Raw genomic sequence first — 22,007 nt, forward strand, 5'->3', positions numbered from 1 at the left:
CATTTCCTGCCCACACAAGACTGCCTCAAAGATAATGGCGTTTTGGGGAACATAATACATCCAAACCAGCACAGTAGGTTATAGATCTAAATGAGAAAATAAAAACTGCTAAACTTTCTACTCGCCATAAGAATAGTTTGAAAATTTTGACTACATTAAAATTAAGAATTTCATTTTGTCAAAATATCCCATAAATAAATAAAAAGACAAGCCATAAATTGGGATAGAATAATGGTAGCACATATTTGACAAAAGGTTTAGCTTCCTGAAAATATAAAGAACACCTACAAAAGAGGAAGAAAAATACATAGTTTAATTTAAAAATGGGTAAAAACATCAGGAACTTGTAGGTTTAGTAAACAGAAAAGCAAATAAGCTTAAAATGTAAATTAATACCACAGTAAGCTACCCATTTAGAGCCACTATATTGCCCAAAATTAAGAAATCTGTTATATTATAAATAAATATAAAATATTTGTTATGCAAGTGTTGGTTGAGTATGTGGATCGGTTTTTTCATAGTGTCAGTGAGGGTGTGAATCAATGCCACTATCTTAGAAAGCAATTCAGCATTGACTAATAAAGTGAAAAATAATTATACCCCATCACGCTGCAGTTCTACTTACAGGAATGTACCCTAGGAAGCCTATTATATATACGTACCAGGGAACACATACAAGAATGTTTATAGCAGCAAAATTCTTAATAACAGTGAAACTGGAAATAACCCAGATGTCCACTGTCAGGAAAACAGATAAACATATTGTGTTTTTTCACACAGTGGAACATTTTGCAGCAGTGAATAATAAATTATCTGTAAGACATGAAACAAAATGGGTAATCTGAAAACATAATATTGAGGGAAAAAACCAAAGTCTTAGAAAACTACTTAACTGTTTGATACGATTTCTGTAAAACTCAAACACAAGCAAAACTGAACAATATATTGTTGAAACAGTCACACGTGAGTTATAAAACTAGATTTTCTTTTAAAGGAAAGATGTAAACTTAATTCTGGGTAGTAGTTCCCTCTGGGAGGAGGGTGGGGGTTGGAAGAGGAGAGAAAGTTTACACTGGTTGATGCAAGATATTTGTACTGTTCTAATTCTTGGTTTGGTGGCACGTTTCCGGATGTTCCTAATAAATGATCCTTTATTAATGTTATACAACTTGTCAATATGCTTATGTAAATGTTTCAAGTGTTGTTTTTATGTATTGAATATTTTATTAAGGTAATAAAGATAAAATATTCGAAAAAATCAACTCTGACTAGATTCTACAGGATCATTAGGGATGTTACATAGGTAAGATACATTAGGATTTAAAATTAAATTTTTTGGTTTGCTGGGAAGCCAAACACCTTCACAACCATGTGGGAAGCGGAATTCAAGTTTTACTTTCATTCTTCTTATTCTGATGGGCGTCAGTGCTTATCAAAATGATTTTCAGAGGATGTTATGTGCGTGTTCTTTCATGTTTGATGTGATGAACTGATAATGGCTGCCTTTAAAAATTTTGAGGCCAAAGTCATTTGGTCCATATAGTATAGAATGGGGCTCATTTTTAATATAATCAACACAGGGGCCATTTCTTCCAATTATTTTTATTTCTTGCCCAACCTCCTTTGATTTGTCTTCTCTCTTATTTGGTAAAACTTCATTTATAAATACAAGGGTCTAGTTTGATGGGTATAGATGGTTGGTTTTGTCAGGCCCCCTTCTAAGTAAAGTGGGTGGCTTTAAAGTGTGAGATCAAGGAAAAATCTCTGGTGTAGGGTGGCTTCCTAGAGTGAATGGGCCGGAAAATGTCAGGAAACCCCTGGATCCATTCAGGCAAGCTGGGTGGTGGGGGTAGAAGGGTTTCTTTAAACATAAGGTGCTTTTTGTCATCTGCACCAGTCTGCTACTCTGATAGAGCTGCCTAAGCTTTCTAAGCTGGTGCCCTGTATTACTTTCCTATTGCTGCTATAGCAAGTTGCCAAATTTAGCAGCTTAACACACCAGTTTATTCTCTTGTAAGTCTGGAGTCAGAAGTCTCACTGCACTGAGATTAGGGAATGGACGAGGCTGGTTCCTCCTGGAGGCCCTGGAGGAGAACCCATTGCCTTTCCCAGCTTCTACAGGCCTTCCTCATTCCTTGGCTTGTGCCCTTTCTCCCACTGCTTCCATTGTTTACCCCTTCCTCTACCTAACCTTAATCACACCTGCTCAGTCCTTTCCACCATGTAGGGTAGTGTGTTCCCAGGTTCTGAGGATTAGGATGTGGGCACGTTTAGGGACACCTCTGTTCCTCCAGCCTCTGCAGCCGGGGACCATGGGTTGTCTATACTCATTTGCAGCTGTAGATATTAGCAGGAAGTTGGAGGTGAATCACCAGATGGACCAAGGGCTTTTGAAAATGCCATTATCACCTTGACTCATTCATCGTTCTATTAGCCCCTCCTCCGTTAAATGGAGATATATAATTGCCCAGGGGGCTGCCTTCCTTCTCTGTCCACCATACTTTTTCTGCTTGGAGCTCCTTGTTTCAGGGAGTTCCCACGAGTAAAGTCTAGGAGCACATAGTTACCTCTGCTATTTAAGGAACGTTTAGTTCCCTAATAACAAATTAGTTAAGGAGGCTTTTCTTCAGTTTTAGAATTCCTTTGTTTTGTCTCTTGATAAATATCCTTAAAATGCTCTTCCCTAGGCCTCTGAGACAGTACCGTCTTCTGGGTTTCCCTGCCCCTCTAGCCGCCTTCTCAGGCTCCTGCTCTACCCAGCCTTTCCTTGGCCCTCTGCTCTTCTCAGACCGTGTCCAGTACTTTCACGGTGGGATCTCAGTCCCCTCACTTTACTGTAGTTAGCACTTTGGCACTCAGACTCTCCAGTCTTTATCTTCTGTTTTGATCTTTCTTCAAAAAGCCAGGTCTGTGTAGTCAACTGCTTGTCCTACTGCTCCGCTTGGATGCCAGACAGAACGTTGCCCCGTGTGTGTCCAGGACTGAAGTCTTGTTCGTCCCCTCAGAGTCTGACCGTCCTCCTCAGAATTCAGTATTTCAGCAGGTGTCCGCATCGTTCCTCCAGTTCTCCCTCACAGAAACATAGGACTCGTCACAGACCATGCTTCTCCCACTACAGGTTCTTTTTATTCTACCTGATTTATTTACTGGACAGATATATTTGAGTGTGCACTAAGTCTCTCACACACTTCTAGCCTCTGGGCATAGAGGGGTGATCACGACAAAGTGGTTTCCTCTTTTCTCATAGAACTTACATTGAAGAAATAACAAAGGAAGACAGTTTCTGGGCATGGTCAGTACCGTGAAAGAAATAGAGAGGGTAATAGAGAGGGTGAGAAGCAGTGATGCATGATAACAGAAGACCTCCCCGAGGAGGCAACATTCTAACTGAGACCTGAATGGCAAGAAGGAGGCGGAGTGCACTAGACAGAAGGGAAGCACATTCAAAGTCCCGAGGGTGGGAAAGACTTTGGTATACCTAAGACCCAGGAAAAGGCCCAGTGTGTGAGGGGAAGTGATTGGGGATAAAAGAGATCACATGGAGGTCAGGAGGCTGAGTGTGGCCTACCCAAAGATGAGATATCCTTACTGTGGTGTGGTGGATTGGACGGGGTACCCCAGAATGGATGTGTTTTTGGTTGTGGTCTGCATTGTGGCGGGTATGGACCCTTGTAAATAGGATCTCTTCAGTGTGTTACGTCAGTGAAGGTGGGGCCCAGCTGAACCAGACTGGGCTTTAATCTGGATGATTGGAGTCTTTGTAAGCTGAGTGCGAATCAGAGAGAGAAGCTACTCCAGGAGCTGGAGGTCAACAGGACCTGGGGAAAAAAGATGCCGCCATATGCATTGCCTTATGGTAGAAATGGGAAGATCAAGGATTGCTGACAGCCCACTCCAGAACACCACAGTCTTCTGGGAAAAAGCATTGCCAGTGATTTTGGATTTCTCCTAACCTCGAAACCATGAGCCAATAAATCTCCATTGTTTAAGCCAGTCCATTGCGTGGTATTTATTGTAGCAGCCGGGAAACTAAAATGCACAGCAGAAGGGACTTTGCAGGTGTAATCAAATGAAGGATCCAGTTCCCAGCCCATTCATGTGGCCCTTAACAGGATCCAGTCCTTCCCTGGCTGTTGGCCTGAGCCCAGCCTCAGTTCCTTGCCACCGGATCCTCTCCATGGTGCAGCTCGCAGATGCAGCTGGCTCACTCACAGTGTGTGTGTGTATCTGAGAGGCAGAGAGAGCAGGCGCACAGCAGCAAGTCTTTTATAACCTAATCTTGGAAGTGACATATCATCACTTTTGCCTGTTTTCTGTTATTAGAATTGAGTCATCAGGCCAGCCCATGCACAATGGAAGAAAATCAAGTGAGGGAGTGAATACTGGGAAGGGGGGACCTTTAGGAGCCGTTTTAGAAGCAGCCTACCAGAACACAATAAATAAGTGTTGAATAATGAGTTAATATCCTACCGAACCTCTGCTCCTCTGAATTTGGGGTTCTTTGGCTCTCTCGCAACTCTTGTCCACTTTTCTAAGCAGGCCCCTCCATTGCCTGGAGTACAGCTTATAGAAGGCAGTGATAATTTGAATTGGTTTTTCCTACTAATTCTCTTCATGTTTTCTTGAAGTGTTTCAATGTTTCGAGACCTTTAGATGGCATTTTTTTGTGCTGCTACTGCACATATTTTTAAATTTACATGTTATTTGATCATTTCAATGGGGTTCTGAGTAGGAAAGGTAATATGTTTGTGGGCTCAATTCACCATCTTAAAACTGCAAGGCTTCATTCTGTTTGTCAGAGTAGCTCTTCTCTCCTTTAGCAGAATTACTGATATTCCCACATGTAGAATATGAAGTAGATTGAGAAAAACTGCTCTTTTGCTGCTTTAGAGAGTTTTCTTTTGCATCACCGAGATCCAAAGCTTGCTTCATTTCAGTTTTAGTATTAAAAAATACTTTGCTTTAATTAATCTGGAGAAAATTTCAGATTGATTTCAGAGTAGTAGAATTTTATTTTCAATTTAATTGCTTTGTGAATTGTGAGTTGGATTTCCAGGTGCCTAAACTGTATCATTAACAATGTATTAATCTTTTATTTTTGGAAAGTAATCAGATTTTATATACCTCTTGATAGGGACCATGAGATAGTTTTAAAGCTAGTAGAAAAGCATAAAAATTTTACAACTTCATTTCTGTAAATAAGTTTTAACATATACCCACAAGAATCTAAGGACTAATAAAGTGAAAAGTTGGAAAATAAATTTCTTAGAAAATTGGAATATTTCCAATTTGCTGAAAGTAAATTGCAAATATATTAACTTATAGTTTAGTAGAAGCCTTAGGATGTTTAGCTTTGAGGTGGTAAGAAAATTTGTTTTGGAACAAGATTAAAACGGTTAGTTTTGGTCCACATTTCCTCTGCCCACCTGGGGATCTTCTTCCTATAAGCAGAGCCAGTATGGGCTTTTGTTTCTTTCTGACCAAAAGTGTATTTGATTATTTGTGTCTGCAAAGCCTCAGGTATAACAGTGGCTTTGTTTTTTTTTGTTGTTTTTTTTTTTTCTATTTTTTTTAAAAAATTAATTCACAGTGAGCAATGTTTTTCATAGAAAGACAAACATTTTAGGTACTTCTGCCAGGAATTAGAGGGGAATGTTAGCTGAGTTTTATATAGAACTTAGAAGTGGGGAAAAAGGGATACCATTTTTTTTAGATATGCTACAATATATACTTGAGTGCATTAAAATATTTCAGCTATGATGGTGGTAGTAAAGTAAGTTTTTATCTTATTGTACAAAGCAAAAATAGCAGCATTTTAGAAGAGATAAAAACATATGAAAGTAAAAATGTGAAGTTGCAAAATGTAAATGTGTGAAAGAAAGGATGGTTTTGAAACGGTGCAATAAATAGAAAAATGTGATCTAGCAGTACTGGGCTGACGCGAAAGGTACTTGGTGTGGGGGTCCCTTTATAAATTGCTTAGGGTTAACTGTACTCACGGTTTCTGCAACAGGCCAGAATGAAGGGCATCCGAGGCAGAACTGAAAACATGTGAATAATGAAACAGTAAGGGATTGCCCAAAGTTAAGTTTTCATGAAATGCTAAAACCTGTTCTGTGTCTCTGGTAAGTTGATTATTCCTAAGGATACTAGTCTTTTTCTTAAAGCTGCTTGACACCCCTTTTCAGACCTTGAAATCATGTTCTGAGGATTTTTAGGGTTCTGTTCTGAGAGTAGGGATATCCCTAACCTGAACCTGTGGTTAAGGTAAAAGCATTAATATTCTTATACTGAAATCCCATATTCACTTTGAGTTTTATAGCCTCAAAGACATGCTAGATTTCCTTTTATTTATTACATTCACGTATCTAGATTTTGTGGATAGTGGTGATCCTCAAAGGATGGTCTGTGGATCCCTGGGAGTCCCTGAGACTATTTGAGGATTTTTTTTTGGGGGGGGGGGCTGCAAGGTCAAAATTATTTTCATAATAATATTATGATGTTATTTGCCTTTTTCAGTGGGTTGACATTTGTACCAATGGTGAAAAGCACCTTAGGGTGACTCAAGGTTGTGTTGCCAACTGGTACCCTTTATGATTTTCATATGTTTTTATCTTTTCTAAAATGCCGTTCTATGTTTTTGTGGTTTTCATCACTGTGCAATCATATTAAAAAAAAAGCCTGTTTTTTTTAGGAATGTGCTGATGAAGAAGTAAAAATATTAATTGTAGTAAATCTTAACCATTGATTGCATTCCTTTTACTGTCGGGACTTACTAATATAGGATCAATGAGAAGTACTCAGAAAGTGCTTAGTTGTGCACCAAGGTTATGGTTGTCCTGAGAAAAAGCAACTGTGAGATTGTTTGATACATGAACTAAGCAGGCTGCTTTTTCCGTGGGATGCCTTTTTTTACTTAAAAGAATAATTGACTTAAAAGCTGTGTTCATTCTCAGATAATCAAAGTGAGCCTGTCACTTCAAAGAAAACAACAAACATTTGTTGCCAATGGTAATTTTGAGCTTTTGAGCAAATTTTAGAATTTTTGGAAAACGTGTATCTGCTACCAGGAGATTATCAGCTTCCCACTATTTAAAGTCTTCTCTGATGAGATCTGTGCTGATATTAACAAATGTGGTTTTTAAAAATTGTATCGTGAAATGTGTCAACATTTAACAAATCTACATAACCCAGTGAAGCAATATTTTCCAGTGGCCAATGCATGATATTACAAATTCTCGCCTGGGTAAAAGAGCCATGCAGGGTGCAAGAGAGATCAATGATTTTAATGTAATGTTGTATGAAAGGCTCACTGATCTGCTTCAGAGTCCACATTGCAGCTCAGCGTTTAGAAACTACCAATAGTAGAGTTTTGCTGTAATATCAACCAGTATCCACAATTAGCTAAAAGTACTAAATTGCTCTGCCCTCTGTCAACCACAGGTCTGTGTGAGGCTGTTTGCACTTCAACTGAAACAACAGATCACAACACATCAAATGCAGAAGCAGATACGAAATTTCAGCTGTTTTCTGTAAAGCCAGATATTAAGGATATCTGCAAATTTGTAAAACAATGCCGCTCTTCTTTCTAAAATTTTATTCTGGAAAATATAATTATTTTTCATAAAATGCTGTTTTTAACATTTATCATTTTTATTTTAAATGAATTAATAAACAATTAAATTCTTAGTTTTAATGTCAATGCTATAAATGTCAATAGATATAATCCACATAAACAAAAACTCCTTGGGGTCCTCAATGAATTTTAAGAGTATAAAGGGGCTCTGAGACCAAAAAAAGTTGAGAACCTTTGGTATATACTACTATAGTCAGCAAGTGGAACAAACAGCTCAGTTCAAGTAAGAGGCAGTTTTAACATTTCTCCAGTCACTGCACGAAACTGGGCTACATTGACAGTATGTTTTCAATCTCTTAACACAATTTCTGGCAAAATCTTTAACTTTCAGGAGATTTCCACTTATTTCAGTTTGAGGCTCCCTTGTCACATCTGATTTAAGTTAATCTCCCCTTTTCCCCTGGGGAACTTGGGGGGAAGTGGCATCTTGTAGCGAAACCCTGCAGGCTGTAGAGGCTGTCTTGGATTTCCAAGAGCGCTGGAAAGCCTACCCTCAATCCCTTTGCAATGGCAAGCTGTCGAAGGGTTTAAATAAGGAAGTGACAACCAATGTGTGCTTGCCGGATAATTCACCGTGAACGAAATCTGGTTGGTCTCCAACACTCTTTCCATAGAGTCGCGTTGGAGTGCACTGCGTATTCCCTAACCAGATCTAAGTTCATCTCAAGTTATGTGTTTCCTCATCAACTTCAGTAGAATTTGGGTTGTGGGCAAAGAGTCGTAACTTTGCATAGGAAGACAATGATTCCTGGCAACGATATATATAGTTTTTTCGGGTCTTTGAAGAAATTCTGATGTTCACTCTTTTTTTTCTAAGAACCTTTCCATCTAGCTGTTACATGTTTTCCTGCATGAGGATTCCATTTTTCCTTAGCCACAAAGATAAAACTTTTTTCTTTGGGCATAGAGCAACTAGACCTGTGGCTACTTGGGATGGGTCCTCCTTATATGTATTCATAAATATTTAGGTCTGTGTTTTTCATCAAACGTTCTGGATTTTTCATCAGAAACTTCATTCAGCCTGGAAATCTCATTGTGATTTTCTCTGCTTGATCTTGCACCCTCTCCATCATCTGCCGCTTGCTATGGTCAGAATTTATGTCTGCCGTGTCAGTGTGTCCAGGCCCCCAACCCTGCTGCCACTAGCTCAGGCCCTCTTCTCTTTTTCTTGGATTGCTTTTGAAGAAGTATCAAGGGGGTTTTAATCTAGAATCCCACAGGCAGGCAGATTCTGTACTTGCACATCGGTTTACTAAGTCTGCTTAGAATTTTATCTTTAGGTCTTGATTACATCCTGTGTATGTGTTAGTGATGAGTCAAGGCAAGACAAGTATCTTCTCTCCCTAGGGGTACAAGTGAAGGGTAGAGAGGAAATCAGGACATAAACTGCCATTTACTGAGAGTTGTCTGTTTTCCATGCATAGTGCAAAGCACTTTTAATGGCAACTTTATTTAACTCTCACAGTAACCCCATGTACTAGATACTATTGTTATCCCATTTTAAATAACAGGAAACTTAGGTTTAGGAAGTTAAATAAATTGCCTAGTGGCAATTAAGGGGTAGAGCAGGGGTTCAAACTCAGATCCATTTGATTTCAAGGCTCTCAATAAATTATATTGACACTTTATTTTTAAAAACTGTGAAAATGTTAAAACTCTTCATGTTTATTTTTCTTTGTCCTTGTCCCCATGTGGTGGATAGCAATAAAATCCTTAAAACATAATGGCCCCATATGCTTGGATCCGGGCAGCAGGGAGAACAATAGCTGGAAAGAGAATCCATCATATTTGACAACAGGGCTTGAGGACAGAGTCAGTGGTGGTGGCTGCTGAGGGGAGATGGGAGCCAATGAGTTTCTGGGTCTGCTGCTACTGAAAAAAGAAAAGCCTGAGGAATCCGAAAAAGCAAACCTGTGCTTTGCAGATCCAAGGTCCCTTGGCGTTTTCCACCAGTAGAGTAATATTCTCTTACATGTTTTCCCATTTCTCGGCTTAGCAACCTCAGACCATCTTTCCAACCCAGCCACCATCTGTACAACAAAAGTGGCCTGGGCCTTCTGAAGCACAAATCATGCCATGTCCCTTCTCTTCTTTAATGGTTTTTATTTTTAACCGGATAACTCAAAGGCTCTTAGCATGACTCTCCCATCTGTGTTTAGGACCCTGAAAGAATACTTCTTAACCCTGCTTGAAGGTCACAGACCGCTTTGAGTTTTGGGTGAAAGTTTTGGATTATTTTCCTAGAAAAAGGCACGTAAAGAATTTTGCATACAGTTTCCAGGTCACAGACTATCTGGACTCTAAACCACAGAACCTGGACATGCAACTTGCCACTTTTTAAGACAGCTCATTCCATCTTTTATTGCTAAAGGATTTTATTTGAAAGCTACGATTATAATGTTCATTAAAATGTAAACTAGAAACAAGTGTACAAAGCAACTGATTTCTACTTGTGTATTGAAACCTGTCAGAGTTCCATGACACCAAATCAATGCACGTGGAACATCACCATCACCCTTAGCAAAAATGGATAGTTTGCAGTTCTCCGGTGATTACTGAGAGATTTTAAAACGGCAAATTTGAATTTTGTACTTTGAAGGGGAGTGAAAGATGTATGTACAAATACTGGGTTGTTTCAAATTGGGGCAGATCACACACTTTTAGATTGGATAATTCTTCAAGCTCATGTTTTGTTGACTCTCTAAAATACTCTAAAGAAGTGTTTAATGCCCTGGCTACTTTCTCTAGACTATTGTTTTGGGAAATATAGGAATCTTATCTGTGGAAAGGTTCTGGGAAGTGGTTTCAAACAGAATCACTACCTATTCCATCAAAGCAAAAAGGTTGGTGGCTTGTTATGTTTTTGTAAATTCACTTAAGCTAAAACTAGTTCAGGTACTTATAGCCATGTCCCTTTTAGGAATGATTCATGTGTGGAGAGATGTTGCAAACACCCCAGCCTGAGCTGAAGGCAAAGCACCTGTTTACCCTGTTGATTTCCTATGGAAAGGCTGTTTTTTTTCCCCCCTTCTGGCACTGTAGCCTGAGCAAAATTACAGCCTCAAAACTTTGTTTTTAAAGCATGCTTGGGAGCACAAGTGCATGCATAATTTCTTTGTCATACAGAGGAGAGTCTAAAAACACTAGCATTATGAGAATCTCTGTTTTAATCCTGAAAAAGTAATTCCAAATTAGATGAACTGTTATTTTCAACTTAAAAAAATCCACTGAGATCAGGTATGAATACATGAATATAACTCTTGCAAATCTCACAAGCCAAATGAGCATAACTCTTGAAAGCCTGAATATAAATGTACCTAAATTCCCTTCCTATAAAAGTAAAATGTGAGTTTTATCCCCTTTTACGAAAAAGCTCAGTGACATTGCACAAGAACTGGATGTCACATTGTTAGAAGGTAGAGTTAATTTATGTTAAAGAACCAGCTCTGACTTCCTACAATAAGAAATTCTAAGCAACTAATAAAGAATTCACAGGAAAATCTCTTTATTATATTAGGATTGAGAATGTTTTCCTAAGGAACAAAATACACAACCGTAAAGAAAAAGTTGGATGTATTTAGCTACATTCAAATAACCTGTGTTTGCCTTGGGTAGGGTAAACAACTGACAAATAGTAAAAAAAAAAAAAGTAATGGTTTAGGTACAATAGAGCTGTATCCCCCACTCAGTAACTGTTGAGGGGGGGCTGTGCCAGACTGAGGCATACCTTTTCTCCGTAAGAGGTCTGGGGACCCCGTCTCTTTCCCTTGGTGTTTCTGCCACCTGCTAGGGCCTGGTCATCCTTTGTTTCCAGCTGGCAGAGTTGGGAGAGTGTGAGAGAAGCAAACGGGTTTCTCTAAGGCCTTAGCACCTTCCCTTACATTCCATGGTTGAGAGGTAATTGCTTGTGTTAACCTAGCTGCAGGAGGGGAGGCTGCCATAGCAAATGCAGTCCTGAACTGAGCAGCCACTTTCCAGCTACAGTTCCCTTACTGAGGAAGGGAGAATGGACTTTGGGAAGTGTTCCGGTTTGCTAGAGCTGCTGCTACGCAAAATACCAGAAATGGATTGGCTTTTATAAAGGAGATTTATGAGGTTAAAAATTTACAGTTCTGAGGCCATAAAAGTGTTCATACTAACGCATCAACAAGAGGATACCTTCACTGAAGAAAGGTTGATGGCGTCCGGAACACCTCTCTCAGCTGGGAAGGCATGTGGCAGGTGTCTGCTGGTCCTTTGCTCCCAAGTTGTGTTTCAAAATGGCCTTCTCCAAAATGTCTCTGGGCTTCTGCCTTCACTTCTCTTTCTCAGCTCCTGTGCATCCTTGCTTCTTTTTCCCAGGGTGTTTCTCTCTAAGCATTTGGGGGTGCTCTCTTAGCTTCTCCAGGTCAAACTCTGGGCTTCATCTCTTAGCTGAGCATCTCCAGACATCCTTCTGTCTGCATCTCCAAGTGTCAGCAGGCATCACTAAACATCTGTGCTCTCTTAAGTAATCCAGTGAACCAATCAAGACCCACCTCCATAGAAATAATTTAATCAAAGATTTCACTCGCAGTTGGGTAAGTCACATGTCCATGGAAACAATCAAGAGGTTCCACCCAACAAGATTGGGTTAAAAGATCATGAGTTATGAGGGGGACATAATATATCCAAACTGGCACAGGAAGCAGCTAACTGTCTCTGCCTCAGAAATGGGTAATATGAAAAGACAAGTCATAGATTGGAGAGAAGATTTAAATTAAACCATAGTGAGACTCCATCTTTTATCTATCTGATTGGCAAAAGGTCTGATAATGCCAAGTGTTGGCAAGAGTATGGGGAAGTAGGAAACAAACACTTGTAGGCATCTACCCTAGTGCAGATGGAGTCTTGTGAAAGGATGTTCAATAGCAAAAGAATGGAAACAACCATATTATCCTCAAACATGGATATAGAAACTACTGTTATTAATATGATAGAATATTATTCAGCTGTTGAAATGAAAGAACTAGACCTGCATGTTTCAGTCTGGATATAGCAACATGATGTTGAGTGAAAACCCCAGTTGTAAAGGAAACAGTTTCATTTGTGTACATTTAGAAATAAATAATAGCATGTATTGTTCATGGATATAGTTATGTTTTAAAATATGAAAATATGCATAGTGTTTTCTTCTTGGAAGAGAGAGAGGAGTGGGGATGGAAGGATGGCTCTTTAGCCCTAAGTGTTACGATTCATTTTATGTTATCTGAATTAAAATATCAGATTAGCATCTGGGTTATAGAGTTATTTATCCTTTTCTTTTTCTTTTTTTTTTTTTTACTTTTTAAAATGCTTCAGGTATTTCAAAATGGAGCATTAATAATTCAAACATTTCAAAAAATTTTAAAGTTAAAAAATGGTGCACTATATACTGTGACTATAAAGGAAAAAAAACCTGCATGTAAACAACAACTGGCATTGATTATCATTAGAGCATCACATGAATGGAAGGCAGAGATGAAAGAGGAGAAGTACACTATTTTGTTTCTGATTTTACACTTGACCAGATAGATATCCAGCCCTTTATTATTTATTGTCTTACCACCACTGGCAGCAAGGTGTTCTGGTATTCTTGCCATACCTATCACTCTAAAGTAAGGAAAAAATCAAATAGACAGAAACCCATTCCTCCTCCTCAGGTGTTCAGCTAAGAAAAGTGTATAAAAAAGGGAAAAATAATATTTTAACTTGCTAACTAGGTCAACCAAAAAGTTCCCTTTATATGATGAGGCATACTCTTATCTCTTCCACAGTTTACATTTCTAACTGGAAAGGTTAAAATCACTTATACTCTTGCCATATTTATTTTGTATTGAGTTGACTCTGAGTATTTTTCTCTCTGAATGGGTGTTTTTATGTAGTTAACATTTTATGAACTAACAAAACTCAAATTAGAGTAGTTTTCCAATAATTTGTATATTGCACATGACGTTAGTTTTATGTAGGGTTGGATTACATAAAGAATGAATGAATTAATAAAGATAAAACAGAAAAATAATAAATTAGAAAAAATGGTTAAACTAATAAATCTGAAATCTGGTTATTTGAAAATAAAGTCAAATCAATATTAGTTAACTAATGAAGGGATCAAGGGGGAAAATTGATAGAGTACAGATATACCAGATAAAAAATGGTAATGGAGAAAAAAATAGGTAACAGGAAATTTGAAGACTCCTAAAAGACATTTACTCATGTAGATTCAGACAAAAATTTTAAAGCCAGATAAAAATGAATATTTTTGTAGGAATATTATTCTCTGAAACTGACACTAGAAGAGATAGAAAAACGTAAATAGACACATTGCTGTAAACAAATCAGAAGAAATAAAGAAAGTTGGGGTCTAAAGCTACCCTCAAAAATATATCAGATCCAGTTACTTTCACAGGGAAATGTTATCAGATCATGCCATTGGTATGCAGATATTTTCAGAGCATATAAAAGGCAAAAAACTTTCAGAGTTAAAAAAAAATTAATAAAATATATATAACATTGAAACCAAAACCTAATGAAGACAGGACCAAAAGGCAAAGGTCACTCTCACTTATGGATATTGGTGCAAAAATTCTAAATAAAATATTAACCAGTAGAATTCCACTGGTTTTAATCATAACCAAGTAAGGTTCATTGTGGGAATGCAAGGGTAGTTAAATATTTGGAAATTCATAAATAGAATTCAGTGTATTATCTGGTCAAATAAGAAAAACAGTATCTTTGCAGATACTGAAAAAGACATTTAGTAAAATTGAAATTCATTCTTTTAAAAATTCCTGGTAAATTTAGAACCCATGGGTACTGATTTCATGATGGCAATATAAAGTCAGCACCACATGTCACATTAAAGACAGGAATAAAACAGGGATATTGGCTCTCCCTAGTTTTATGTATGTATGTATGTATGTATATTTTTGGAGTTGACCAAGACAGTTAGACAAAAGAGAGATGTTACTGGTATAAATTTGAAAACAAGGGTGTAGTTAGCACTATTGCATATTCTGCTCTGTGTTTGCTCTTTTGTTTGGTTTACGATTTTTTGTTGTTCTTGTCCCTTTTTTCTCTTGAGCCACCTTCTGAAGTTTTATCCTTTTTAAGAAAGGTTGAATTATTGTCATTTTTTTAAAAGGAGGGTTCCAGCTCTTACAATGCTTAAAAAAATTATTCTTGGACAGCTGATCACAGTTTGGTTTGTAATTTCTGACTCCCTTGGCTATGGTTATGTTCTATGGATCTTCTTTTTAATCTTCAGAATCCCTCTGAACACCCCCCTCCCCACCTTGACTAAAGGAGGTAGATAGTTGTGTGGGGTTTTTTTTGTTTGTTTGTTTGTTTTGAGTTTGTGAGGAATGCTAATCCTGATTTGGTACTATTAATTAATATATTAGAGATACAAACTACTGATACAAATTACTGATTTTCAGTACTTTTCTATATTCATAATAGAAGCCAGAAAGAAGAGTACAGCTTTAACTTATATAATTCAGGTAACCATGGTGGAGTTTTTCAGTTTAAACATCTCTGTACAGCACTGAGTGGTTTAAAAGCAAATGATTGCATTGGGACCAGTTAAGCTTTATCCCTACTTTGGCTATGAAGCTTCATTTGAAAAAAGGTCTACTCCGTTTGTCCTAAAACTGATTATTGGCACAAGATTCCCTTACTAACATTAATCATTTATTTTCAGGTTGTATGTAAATGAAGGTAGCTTACAGCTTTCCTATATAGCTTTTACATATAGAAATTATTTCTATTTTAACTGACTTTTTTTCTCATTGCAAATGTAATTGTAATAAACAAATCCTTATGGGACAATACATATACACAACTCATTTAATGGAGCATAGCGTGCATACTTTTTGAAATGTCTTTTTTTCTTTAAAGGTGTATGTTCATTATTTTTAATCTTACTTTCAAATAATTGTATATTTTTCTATCATATGAAATTAATTTAACCATAGTCTCCTCTTCTCTCCAGACTCCTTTACCCCCAACTCCGTCCCCTTTTCCACTCTTCTTCTTGTTCAGGGGAGAAAAACAAAGTAAAAGCATGCTTTTATCACATAATCAAAACTGCAAAGGGAAATGTTTCGCTAAAATACACAAGACTCTGCAGGTTTAGCATTTGGTTTGATATTTATTCATAGATGCCAATTTGTCTTATTGATGATAAAGTCACGACTTTAGTTATTTATTGGTCTATTGGATTCCAAATATTTCTAACCAAGAAAATTTGCCAAAAAAAAACCCACCACAAAACCTATACCGGAGTGAATTCTAATGGGATATACAGGGAAATTACAGAGTATAAAGGTATGTCTTATTGTCCAGTATGGAAGCCACTAGCCATATGTGGATGTTTAAATTTAAATGAATTAAAATTAAGTAAAATAAAAAATTTGGTTCATCAGGAACACTAGTCACCATTCAAGTTCTCCGTAGCTGCACTTGGCCAATGGCTACCATCTTGGGCAGTGCAGTTAATAGCACGTTCTATCATCGCAGAAAGTTCTATTGCACAGCCTTGGAGTGAAGTCTGTATCTGTTACCTCTATGCTACATTAGAATTTAAAAATCATTTTGGTGTTTCATTTTCTTCCGAGTATTATAAATTCTCATAAAAAGCATAATTTATGTCAATATCTTTTGGAAATCGTGAGCAAATAAAAAATTTTACAGTAATTTTTACTTTCCTGCCAACTTTATTTTTAAAATTATGTAGTGAAGTAAAACACTTATCAGCTATTGTATTGACAGCATTTTGAAATTCTAAGAAAACTTAAAAAAAAAATTCGTGCTATAATGCAGAGCCCAGCAGTGGCAGGGTTCGGGTGGGCTAGTCTGTGGCTTGGGTGAGGATTAGAGAAGATGGAGGAGGGAAGAGGTGCTGCCTGCTTCTGTTTTTAAAAAAGGCACTCAGAAGAAGCAAATTAAGTGGAGAAATAATGTGTTTATTTGGCACCTAAAATTTTAGGTTATAATTATAGTATTAATACAAATTAATCTAGAAAAATTAGGAAACATAGGAAAGGAAAGATAAGGGGGGAGGGTCTACGGAATCAGGAATCCGCTAATCATAGAAAACTGTCCTTAGCATTGGTCATGGATCTCCCCAGACTCCCTTCCGTGCCCTGTACCTGGATTGTGTTCTCTCAGCAGCAAATAAAGTCAGCAAAGAACACAGAGACCTCAGTCCAAGAGGCAGCGAAGTGTGTGATTAAGAGCCCGGTGCCAAGCCAGATGGCTGAGTTTTACATTGCAGCTCTGACACTTCTAGCTGTGGGACCGCAGCATGTTACCTCCTGTGTGTCTGTTTATCTGTAGAGTGGGGATGATGGGAGCAACTACCTCTTAGTGTCCTTGTGAGGGTTAAGGAATTAAAATATTAAACTCATCAAAGGCTAGATTGCTAGTATTACTGATAACTCTAATGTGGGTATTCAGGCACATGGTAAGCGCCTTAATAAGTGTAAGCGTCTATTATTATAGAAGCTTCAACAAATAATTGTAATAAAGTTTGATGAACTTTATGATAGGGTAAAGTCAGTATTCTCTGACCTAATTCTTGATAATTATTTAGGCAAAATTAATTTAGCCCTCAGGATGTTTGGGTTTTGTTTTAAATTATATCTTAGTAGCTTCTCAAATCAAATTGTTCTCTTTTTATAGCTTGTACTTTTTAAACTTTGTTTATTCCTCCACTGTGATAAATGTTTAAAGGTTCCAATATGTTAAGGAAAAATGTTGTCCAGATTATTCTGGTAATATCATCATAAGTGTCAAAATTCTTTCCCTGATGCTTTGCACTATGTACCACGTTGCCAAAAGGTAATTGAATCCTCTCTTAGCAATAGCCTCTGGCTAATCAAAATAAAATCTATCTTCCAGACTCTTTGAAAGAGCGTTTGATTGGCTTTGATTATAATTAAAGAGTGTATTACTTGATACCTATTAAAAACAGGAAATTGTGAGGTACAACTGGTTTTCATATGTAGTGGAGAACAGTTTTCTTCAACTCTAAGAGTAAAGTAGGATTTCAAGTATAAAATTTTAAGTGTCTATATATAAGCTCTGAAAATAGGTTAGGTGCTGCGAGTTATGCATTTGTCAAAACTTCTTTCATAACTTTACAATACTAGTTTTTGAAGCATGACAGTTTGTCTCTTGCTTTTGTTTCTTGGGTAGTGATGATGGGAAATGAAGGACCAAATTATTTTTTTATTTACTAATAATATAATTTTACTTGTTTTACAATATATATATATTTTAATTTCAGTTAAGTCATTATGAAAAATCCCTGTTAAGAATTTAAATTTTGGGGAAAAAGTTTACAATTTGAAAAAAAAAAGAAGCAGCGAAAGGAAGAGTGTGCTTGCTAAGGTGTGCCTGAAGTGTTGGCCATCAGATGACACAGCACCAGCTTCCTTGCTGTTGGCGGTTATTACACACCAAACCGTTAGATGGTGGCTGCCAATTCATTGCTTTGCTTTAATCATTTATCTTTTAGTAAGAATATGAATTGCAACTGATACTTGAAGCATTGAAGCAATATGTTTAGAAATAATGGATTTTAGAAAACTAACATGTTTATTTGAGGGGAAAAACAAGGCTTCTGTTTTTATATGGGTCCTATTTGATGAGGATATTTTTTCCATTTGATTTCACGTTGTAAATTATGGACCACAGTTATGGATGGATTACACATACATATTTATCATCTATAGGTTTCTATAAATGTGTAACTTTTCTTAATAATGTTCAGTGGATCAGTTTCTGCTTAGAGTTATAAAAATGATACTTAACTGTCTCAGGTGTTTGCTGGCAGGTGAACTTACGTTCATTTGACTCTTCCAGATTCACGAGAAGCTGCACTACTACGAGACGCAGAGCCCCGCCCCCGTCTTCCAGGGCGCGGCAGCCTTGGCGGATGACGTAAGTGCCCCCTCCCGCGGCCCCTGGCGCGGCTCCCACGCCTCACCGGGACCTGTCCGCGGGCAGAGGCATCCTCGTGCACACTCATCCTCGTGCACACTCATCCTCGTGCACGCAGTGTAATCCTATGAGTGACAACCAGAAGAAGCTGCAAATGTTTCCGAAAGGCCAGTCGTCACCAAGCTTACGCTGATCCTCTTTTGATGTTCATTCATTTTCCTGTTCTGAAAGTCCTGCTTGTGGGTACCCCCTTGTTCAGCTTTGGGAACCATGTAATAGAAATGGTGCGCTCTAACTCGCGGGGGAGCAAGAAGCTGTCAGCCAGTAGTGATTAGAGCAGGGCACAGACGAGGAATGCTTTGGAGTAATAGAGATGAATGAGAGAGCTGGATTGCTGACAGTACTGAAAAATGACAGACACTGGTTTAGGAGTGAGGCACATGAAGTACGTGAAAAGACAGGGGTTTTTTTTTAGAATGGATTATAAAGCAGAGTAATGATTTATGGATATTAGACCTTTCCAAATTACCTTCATGACTAAAAAATAAATTTTAGAAGTAGTTGGCACTGATGGAGTAGTTAATTTCCTGTAGCTATAATTTTATTTTAAATGTAGGGGAGGGGACCTCACTTGCTGTTTCTTACTAAAACTCCCAGACTCGGATGAATTTGGAGCACACCTGTCTAAACTATAACGGACACTACGCTAGACTAGAAACATGCACAGTTTGAAGGCTGATTTTGATGGTATCCTGTAGCTTATTTGCTGCTTTTTAATTTTTTTTCCTTTGTTATGATAAAGCAAACTGTAATTCAGTTTAGTAAAATATCAGGGCCTTAAATATTATCAAAAACTCAACCATCTTTAGAAGTTGTTTGTTTATTTATTTTATATTTTAATTTAGAAAATCATGTGTAATAAATATCTAAAGAGTGTGCTATTTGTCAAACATTTTCCCCACTATTTTTATTCATAGAAATTACAAGGATCTTTAAATGTATGTTTTATGAGGAAGCTCACCTCTGTAATATAGAAATAGAACTCTTGAAATGAAGGTGAATAAGATATATTTTCATCAGTAAGCTGCAGTGCCACCTGAGGACAGCCTTAAAACCAGTTTAAAGCATTTATTGTTGAGGGTTTGGGGAAACCATTTGCGTATAAACCAATGTAAATGAAGGCCAAACATCTTATGACTTTATTGCTTTTTTCAAAATTTAAAGACAATTGGTAAAACGTAACACTTTATAATTCATCAAAGCAATGTATTTAAATGTTAAAAAATAGTTACACATTAAGTGACCAAAGAGTGCAGAGAGCCGTTTGAGTTTTTTTTTTAAGCTAAAAATTCTGTAAAAATCTTACCTTGCGAAAGTAAAAAGCAGTTTTGAAATGTGACAGTCCTTTTCCAGAGGTAAGAATAATTATGTTTTGCTTATTAGAAACAACAGGAGCAAACAGAAGTTTGGTGCAGTGTTTTCAGAAGGATTTATTAATAAAGATATATTCATATATTTTGAATTTTATACTTATATTTTTCGTAGTTCTAATTTTTCCCCGATTCTTGCTTTTCTTATGAAAATTATAGAAGCCTTCCTATAGACTAAAATTGAATAGAATTTTGACAGAAAGATCTCTTAATGGAGAACATGAGGTAGATTCAGAGTTCCAACTTCTTTAGATAAAAATCTGCAGATGGGAATTTTTTATCATTGTGGGCCACGGTCAGCATTTTTTAAAGCTGAGAAGTTGTTGACCTGTTACGTCGTTTTGTGATTAACCTCTTTTATATGTAACAGAGTTCTTACTCTGTGTAGGTAAACATCATAAAGGTTTCAGACCGTTTGCTCTGTTAGGAGCATTTTAGTTCTTTTTTCTCCAGCTCTAAACAGCACAGCTACTGTGGGTTTTTGGAAACACTGTTGATTTCATCACCTCATTCAGAAGCTCTTTTTCTTTCTTTCTTTCTTTTTTTTTTTTTTTTTTTCGTGCAGTGTCAAAACTTGATCCAGTCCTTTTTGCAAGTGGCCCTTTGTCTGGGTGCAAAAGACCATCCATGTACATGAAATGCTGGGATTTGACTTCGTTGCAATAAATCAGAAAATGATCTGGCTGATATGATTACTTGGGTTGTACGCAGCCAAGAGCTGGGGCTTGGATCTGGGCTGCTAAGGGCCTGCAAATAGGAGCCATGATTGATAGCCTGTTTTCTTTCATGCTGACTTCTCTTTAAACACTGGAAAGTAATAGCCTTGAACAGATAGATTTTCAGTTGTCACACCCAGAGTAAAACAGTGCTCTCTCTAAATGTTCTTTATGTCCATGTACTCTCCCCTGCAGCTGGCTGAAGAGCTTCAGAACAAGCCGGTAAACAGTGAGACCAGAGAACTGCTGAAACTACTGTCAAAGCCCAATGTGAAGGTGAGGACACCTAACTCCTGTAAAAAATACATTTAAAAAAAGGCCACTTCCCTAAGAGTGTGGAAGGATTTTGTTCTGAGCATCAATTTTCAATTAAATATATTTTCCAATAATGTATAATATTTTAATAGCCTAAATCCTGTTAAAGAAAAAGAGGTGAGTTTTTTATTATGATGTGTGACAAATTACAAGATATTTTAATTGGGAGGCTCAGAATTTAAGTTAGCAAATGTAAGATCACTTCAAGGTTGTTTTCCTTTTAAATGAAGTTAAAACTACAGAATATTGAACCTGCTAGGGATTTTATTTATGTTCATTTTCCTAGGCCAGTTAATGGCATTCCAGTATACTTGACAATATATCTATTTTTCTATAGGATCATTTCAGCATCCCTCTTTCTTCCTTCCCTTCCCTCCTCTCCATCTCTTGTCTCTCCACCAACTTGTGTTTCATGATACCATACCATTTTGCAGAGCAGAGCAGTTTTCTGGTGTGAAATGCCAGTAAAATATTGATAGGCAGAGTTCAATTCTTTTGGCCTTTGTCCTCCCAAATTTATCACTTATTTTTCCTCCAAATGTGATTAGTCTGTAGAAAGCAGTTCAAAATTTTCCTGCGGGGATTCTAAAATCATTACTGCACTAAATCTTACATCCTATACATTTTGGACTTGAGACTACTGCAACTGTATGTAAAATATTGTTCCGAGTCAAAGCCCTTATGGATTACCCAATTAACATGATCAGTTATTTTAGGATGATTTCTGTTAAGCATTTGTAGAGTGTTGAATGAAACTTTCTGCCTTAATGCAAAAACTGGTTTCTACCTTCTTTGAAAAAAATTTCCTGTAGAACTGTGCTATATATTTTACATTTATATTAAAAAGAAGGATGATGCTAAATAAAAGATGAAGTGGAAACATTCATGGACTGGAAGTAAATATAAGTGTACAAATATATTACCATAAAGGATAAATTGACTGTGATGAGTAATATGAGGGCAATT

At 37.2% G+C, this 22,007-nt stretch overlaps 1 protein-coding gene across 3 annotated transcripts in view; it reads left to right on the forward strand.

Moving 5' to 3' along the window:
• MPP7 (membrane palmitoylated protein 7) overlaps positions 1-22,007 on the forward strand; it is a 260,841-nt gene that overhangs the window by 139,941 nt on the left and 98,893 nt on the right. For all 3 annotated transcript variants that reach the window (XM_037837977.1, XM_037837978.1, XM_037837979.1), the window contains exons 4-5: positions 18,503-18,580; positions 20,922-21,002. In XM_037837977.1, coding sequence (XP_037693905.1) covers positions 18,503-18,580; positions 20,922-21,002 — 159 coding nt within the window. The remainder of the gene's footprint in view (positions 1-18,502; positions 18,581-20,921; positions 21,003-22,007) is intronic.

This window comes from Choloepus didactylus, chromosome 5 (assembly GCF_015220235.1).
Source record: "Choloepus didactylus isolate mChoDid1 chromosome 5, mChoDid1.pri, whole genome shotgun sequence".
NCBI lineage: Eukaryota > Metazoa > Chordata > Mammalia > Pilosa > Megalonychidae > Choloepus > Choloepus didactylus.